Consider the following 7773-nt stretch of genomic DNA (forward strand, 5'->3'; position numbering starts at 1 on the left):
CTTTCTGTGCATTCAGAATGACTGTTCAATAACAAATTGACTAAAATGTCAACAGCAACATCAGTTTAATTGGAATATATTTAATTCTTTTCAGAGTCATTTACTGCTTCAATTTTTAACAGGAAGTTGACAATACAAAATGGAAGAAATTGGGCTTGTTTTACCCGAGAAGGTATAAAAAAAATGAAATTTGTACTATATTCTGATAGCTAAAACACCTTTTTCCATAGAAAAACTTGGTGACAGATGTTTTTTTTAAATTTTTATAGCGCAAGTTTACACAGCAAATTCCATCTATAATAAGAAAACAAACACATGTCGCCATGTTAATTTATGAAAGATCTTCAAATTTTGCAAAATCATGATTTCAAATTCATCAAACTCGCTCACACTCAAGCTTCACAGTACATCGTCTCCCTTTACTTCGGAATGTGATTGCTTAAAGAGACATTCAGAAACAATGATCTTGAGGGCGCGCCGATCTTGAGCAGGACAATCACAATATTCCCAATACTGTACAATTTTCTACTGTCTGAACCATGATTATGGTAAATTATAAACGGATTTCTTCGATTGTGAACAAACTACTGTATAATTGTTATTAAAAACTTGCCTATGTGTTTGAGATCACCTCCGGTTGAATAAAATCCACTGCACAATTAAATATCCCAACCAAAACAAAAGTTCTCTCTTGAAAAGTCTAATGTTTTTGCTTGTATTTTCGACAGTGTCCATCACAACATTACACATGTTACGTGATGAGCTAAACCATCATAATATGTTGAAGGGGGTACAGATTGACAAATTTTGACAATCACGTGTGTTGTAATCAAAACAGCGCACAACCTTTTCAACCGTTTGAGTTTGGGCAACAAAATAGCAACTGAAGACAGACATTGATTGATAGTCTACTTAATTTTTATATCACCGATTATGCGAATACTCGTAAATATAATATTGTTTATCACCCCATAATTTCACCCCTGTATATAATCGTATGGATACATTGCCTTGTGAATTTCAAAACGAAGCCGGGAATTTACATAATAATTGTGTTACCGATCACGCACGATTATAAAATTCTGAACAGTTTGTGCACACCGGAAATAATATTCAGAGAGAAATAGAAAGACATGGAACTATCTGTCGATAATTAAACCGATGTTGATAATAGTTTTTGGTATTTATATAAATGGCCTCGGCTAGTAATTTTGCTGTGGCAAATGTAATATATGTATGTACATCGGCATTTACCTCAGCTACAGCAGATTGCTAAGGTTAATTGACAGGACTGCTTAAGTTCATCAGGAAATATTAAAAATATTCAAGGGTGAGATTCAAGGTCAGTAAAACAAATGCAGTTCAAAAGAAATAATCCCACCAAACTCTCTAACCAAATAATTAATACAAGACGGAAACAAAATACCGGACTACATGCGTATTTATGTTGTAAACGCCCAAACTCAGGGTCTGAGAGCAATAGCTTATTCATACACAAAATTTGAATTGCCGTAAAAAAGCCAAACACCGTTACAATTGACAAGCCTTGCTTTGACCCCCTTATACGAAATGATCTATCCAGATAACTGACGTAATTAGCTTCCATTTTGGTATTTCTCGGTGTCAAAGTTTGTGATGAGTTCAATATTATTATTTTTTTAATTATTATAGCAAAAACTGTCAGCTCTTTATCTAACTAAATCTTACATAATGCAGCCTTAAATTATTCAGTCAGTTTTTTGTTAACAGTGAGGTTTTATTGGTTTAGTATTTTGGGTTTAAATAACCAATTTTTAAAATTTATTTTACAGGAGGAATCTCAGTCTGCTGAATCCCGACCTACTACAGGTCAAGGGTTAAATAATGTTGATCCACTATGTGTTGACATGGAAGACCTGTATGTTAAATACAAGGTAAGTAAACATTTACTAACTGAACTGTAGATAAATTTCGTTTCCTGCAGAATTTGTTTAAATGAAAACAACAACATCCTTTTCTTCTGCTTCATGGCTGATCGTGTTGCATCTGCCCTCATCAAATAGCATGGTAACCAAGACATAATAATTAGTGAATAATGCAATGGAAGGAGCCAGACCAGATCATTTCCACTAACAATTCTGAAGTACAATTTCAAACCAGCTGTCTTCTCGCTAATAGAGAATGATGAATCGTCAGATTTAAGAATCTTGTCAATTGAATAAGCCTAATGGCTTTTTAATTTATATAATACTGGATTTTATAATTACAGAAACTGCAGAGACAGCTAGAGTTTCTAGAAGTACAAGAAGAATATATTAAAGATGAACAAAAGAATTTGAAAAAGGAATATCTCCATGCTCAAGAAGAAGTCAAGAGAATACAGAGTGTACCGTTAGTTATTGGTCAGTTTTTAGAAGCTGTTGATCAGAATACTGGTATAGTTGGATCTACAACAGGTAATGTTATATTTGATTGTAGCACTCATTCTTAATCTTATTTCTAATATCACATCCTCATCTCTCATAAATTTCATTATTTTATTGGGTTATAAAGTTATTACCTAGAGGTCTCTGCTTAGAATCCAACTCTCCTTGTATCAAATCATTGAGAAAATTGTTCAACTGAATTTATTGGGGGTTTTTAGACTCATCTACATGTACCATAATTAGAAACAAAACAATGGATAAGATAAATGATTTTTTATACATGATGACATGAAATAAAGTTGGGTTTTTTTTCAAAAAAAAAAAAGCTAGATAATGAGCCCCATTGTTCATCACAATCTGTTTGAAAATAACCATCTGATTTTGATGGTTTTAAGAGAAATACTAAAGATATATTAATAACTGACCTAAAAATTGTAAATCCCCATAAATTTATATAATTTTATAGTTAATAAGTGTGAATATTTTTCAGGTTCTAATTATTATGTGCGAATATTGTCAACTATTGATAGAGAGTTATTAAAACCATCAGCTAGTGTAGCTCTACATAAACACAGTAATGCACTAGTAGATGTTTTACCACCAGAAGCTGATAGTAGTATTACTATGCTCTCAGCTGGTAAGTATGCAAGTCTAAAACATATTTTATATAGACAGGGTCCAGTGGTCAAAATTGACGATGGCACCCACAGAAATTGCCGTAGTATTTAGCGAAATTACCGTAGAAAATAAATTATGACTATGGCATCTTTAGCCGTGGTAATTTATTTAAGAATACTACAACAGCAATTTGACGATGTTGACACTGAAATCCCTGTTGTATAACTGCGTAATCCACGGCATAATCGAAAGTAGAAATTTATTGTTTTGTCCCTTTCCACGAGTTCTCGTGACTGCATTTTTCTATCGAGTTAGATCTCGAACCACACAGCTAAAAATAGATCGAACGGTGTGGAATTTTGTTTGGCTATTTACCGTGACGTCACATTAGCGGACATACGTAAGCCAGATAGCGACGACACAAGTCGTCACGTGGCATTCGTTCAGTCGTACCATCGTATGGTTACTCAAATAGTTGGAAGTCAAATAGCAGCCAATTTTATAACAATAAATTTCACACCATCTACGCATGTTTTCATCTGTTTGACACTAGTTTATAGCATATGTAAATTGTAAATAAATAAAACACATATCCCCCAAGTCAGCTGACCTAATTCTACCGTAACATCACGTGCTGGTGGCTGGAATGGAAATGTATACGGCTCATCGTTTGGTGTATTTAATCATTTATAAAGTTCAAAACAATTTCCAGAAATAAAGGCTATGAATAATTTACTGGAAAATGTAGCCAAATTAAATAATTAGGTCGGGAAAATATTTCATAATATAATGTCATGCACAAGTGTGAAGTCGTGTTTTGATAATCAATTTACGGTATTACGGATATTTTAGAATCGGAATCCAACACCTCAACTGCGAAGTATTCATTTAAAATGCAAGTTTGGTATGGTACCGTGATACTTATATGTGGTGGAATTCAAGTGGATAAGGATTATAGAATTGCACGAATCTTTGTCGCTCAGCTAAAGCAGATTCGCGGGCTTGCAAGAATTTTTAGGCCTTCTGATTTCTTTGTGGTGACCGAATTCTGTAATAATGATGATGTGTCTGAATAGACATTATAAATGAAAAGATTAAAACCCTGTGCTTTTAGTTTATTTATTATTCATAGTTTTTATCAATCAAAGTCTCCCAGTTTAAAAATTGCGTAGTGACAAAAGTAAATTAAAAAGTTTTGCCTTAGTGTACATAAAACCTGCCGTTGTGAAGAAGGAATTACTGTGGCATTACAAAATTTTACAGAGAGCTTTGTCCATTATTATATTCCAAAACTTGGAAAGTCAAATAGGAAACTAAGATTTGTGTTGAGTCTTATGCCCATAATATTAATTTATTTGTTATTTTTTAGATGAGAAACCTGATGTAATGTATTCTGATATTGGTGGTATGGATATACAGAAACAAGAAGTCAGAGAAGCTGTAGAACTGCCATTGACACATTTTGAACTGTATAAACAGATTGGTATTGATCCACCACGAGGTGTTTTAATGTTTGGACCACCTGGTTGTGGTAAAACTATGTTAGCTAAAGCTGTAGCACATCATACAACAGGTGGGATATAGTATACTATAATTTTTACTTTTAGTAATTTTGATGGGGTCATGATCCATGATCAGGTATGTTAATGCCTACACAGAAAGTGTAATGATTCATTCAGTCACGGTAGTAAACAGTTATGTCTGTGAAACCCTTAGCAGGTTGAATTCAAAAGAATGTCTTTTTGTTAACAGATACGATTATCATGCAATATTACGACAAAATATGTTAGATAGAGAACTCCATACAAAAAATTGTATCGGGTGTTCTAAAAAGAAAGCATATCCTGCTACAAGCATGACACCCATCCAGCTGGCTGAAATGCTGGGTTTAAGTTTATGTTAACTACACGGCCAAAGATAGCCATCAGAGTAACTAGCCAAGTCCTTTAAATACTAAAGTACAACTTAAATTTGTGAACTCTGGAAATAAGAACAAGCTGAAATTCCTATAGATATGGGGGGATCACGGTGGCTAAATGGGTAAGTCGCTGGCTCGCTAGCCTGGAGATTGGGTGTTTGATCCCTGCATTGGCCGAGAAAGTCCATCCAGATTTTCCGGCGTGGTTCCCCCTTGTCAGTGATGCAGGAAGGAGGGCCTGACAAGAACAGCTGTTTGGATGGGACGAAAAACATAGGTCCCGTATACACATTGGCATGCACATTTTGAGATCCCTTGAGACAGTTGGAATTCGATATAAGAGTAGGCTGTAGTGCCGCTGTCCGGGCAAAATTTCCCTCATAGCACACTGTATGGAGTATGCCCATCTTCATTAGCCCAGTTCGCAGTAGGACGTTCAACTCCATTTCATTTCCTATAGATATGCCGGTACAGTTTTCATATAACCATACTGAATATTTTATTTTTGTTTTAGCTGCATTTATTAGAGTTGTTGGATCCGAGTTTGTACAGAAATATTTAGGAGAAGGACCTAGAATGGTGAGAGATGTTTTCAGACTTGCTAAAGAAAATGCACCAGCTATTATTTTTATAGATGAAATAGATGCCATAGCAACCAAAAGATTTGATGCTCAAACTGGAGGTAAGTCCTGTTCATACATCTGCTCATACATTTGATCACTCTGTTTACCTTTCAGATGGTAGGGAAAAAAATTGTAGCTCTTGTAATTAATTGAGTTGTATACTGGATCAAGGTCCCCTGGACAAACTCCCCTACCATCACACTATAGTAATTGTCCCAGATGATGCTTAACCAAAGTTTTTAAGAAACCTGTATTCTTTTTTTATCACAGCTGATCGGGAGGTACAGAGAATTTTATTAGAATTATTGAATCAAATGGATGGTTTTGATCAAACTGTTAATGTCAAGGTAACTATTTATGTTTGATTTTATTCCAAACAAATAAAAATGAACATTCTCCACGGTTTATATATTTCCTAAAATGATGAACACACACTTCAGGTCTAATTTCATAAAAATCAATTGGGCACCCTCTTATTCTTGAATGGTAGTTGAGTGGTTAGGATACTGAACTCTTGATAAAGTTTTGAGTTTTGAAACCAAAACTATCACAGAAGGTATGGAATAGAAAATCAACGATGTAAACAATGATGGTTATCTAACTTGAGGATTAGTTTCTGCAGTGGCAAAATTCCAGGTTTCAGTTCCATCAAATGGTTTTATATTTTTGCAGGTTATCATGGCAACCAACAGAGCAGACACTCTAGACCCTGCACTTTTACGTCCAGGTCGTCTGGATAGAAAAATAGAATTCCCCTTACCTGACAGAAGACAGAAACGACTGATATTCTCGACTATAACATCAAAGATGAATCTAAGTGAAGAAGTAGATTTAGAAGATTATGTGGCCCGACCTGATAAAATTAGTGGTGCCGATATCAATGCTATATGTCAAGAGGTGAGCAGAAAATATATAGAGAGAAAGAAACGGGGCTTAACATCCACTTGACACAAACTAGGTCATTTCAGGACTAACATGGTTCAATTTTATTTCAATAATTCGCTTGCATATAGTATCTTTAGCAGTGGGAGGACCCGGAGAAGACCCACAATCAAAACCTTGCCATTTGGACTCAATGACAGACCTCATGTTGCAATGCACATGTGTTAACCATTCGGCCACCCTGCAGAAAATATATAAAAACTTGTCCTTCTAACTGCTTTGACTTTTGTACTGTTCAAAACAATATTTAGTATGTTCCAAGATCACAATAATATCACTCCAATTAAGTCCATATAATTTTTTTTATTCTTGTTCTCATTTAAAAAGGACAACATGACACGTTTTAATTAGAAAAAATAAAAACCACCTCAATGATTAGCGCAGTCATATTTCCTGGGATGAAGGATGTTTATGGTTAAAACTGGATTCAAACATCAAGTATACAAGAACATGATGAAATTAATGTGATGTTTGTAAGAAACTATTTAGTCACAGTGATCCTTTGACAAACCAAAAATAAAGACCTCCCTTTCGTATCAGATTTATTGTCTGCGAACCAGAATAATTTTTTTACTTGGAAACTTCAGATAACTAACATTTTCTTGTGGACTTTAGTAGTGTGCTCAAGATTTTTTAAGTTGATTATAAATATTAAGGCATGAATACACATTGACACATAATTAATAAAATTTTACACAATTGTATGAAATCCTTACATATTTATTTGTATTTTTGTAGGCTGGTATGCAGGCTGTTAGAGAGAATCGCTATGTAGTGCTAGCTAAAGATTTTGAGAAGGGCTACAAGAATAACATCAAGAAGGATGAAACTGAACATGAGTTCTATAAATAAATTTGATGTTTCTTATTATATTATCTTTTCCAGTTAAGCTTCAAATAAATTCATCTATAAGAATAGTTGGTGTTTAATTTTTATTCTAGACTAAATTGATTGACCCATTTTTTTGATGTCCACAATGGCTTTTATCATCTGGGTGGTACCACCACATACAGATCTACCCACCCATTTTACCTCTTTATAAACTAGATTGTTCTTCCCTTGGCTCAGTAAGACGTTGGCCCACTAACCTGGAGGTGTTTTCTCACTGCGTTGGTCGAGAAGGTTCATCTGAATTTTCCGACATGGTTCCTCCTTGTCAGTGGTGCAAGACCGAGGGCCGGGCAAGTGACAACATATAGTCGTGCATGTAAAAGATCCCCTGGCAGTTGGAATTCAATGTAAGAGTAGGCTGTAGTGTCGCTATCCG

At 34.7% G+C, this 7773-nt stretch overlaps 1 protein-coding gene across 1 annotated transcript; it reads left to right on the plus strand.

The window, feature by feature from the left end:
- Positions 1-77: 77 nt before the first annotated feature.
- Positions 78-7423, plus strand: LOC126822523 (26S proteasome regulatory subunit 6B). Its single transcript, XM_050551463.1, has 9 exons — positions 78-172; positions 1812-1913; positions 2249-2435; positions 2896-3042; positions 4393-4596; positions 5456-5623; positions 5835-5911; positions 6237-6461; positions 7245-7423. The coding sequence occupies exons 1-9, from the start codon at positions 140-142 to the stop codon at positions 7356-7358; spliced, it is 1257 nt and encodes a 418-aa protein (XP_050407420.1). The 5' UTR covers positions 78-139; the 3' UTR covers positions 7359-7423.
- The last annotated feature ends 350 nt before the right edge of the window (positions 7424-7773 follow it).

This window comes from Patella vulgata, chromosome 5, assembly GCF_932274485.2.
Source record: "Patella vulgata chromosome 5, xgPatVulg1.2, whole genome shotgun sequence".
NCBI classification, from domain to species: Eukaryota; Metazoa; Mollusca; class Gastropoda; family Patellidae; genus Patella; species Patella vulgata.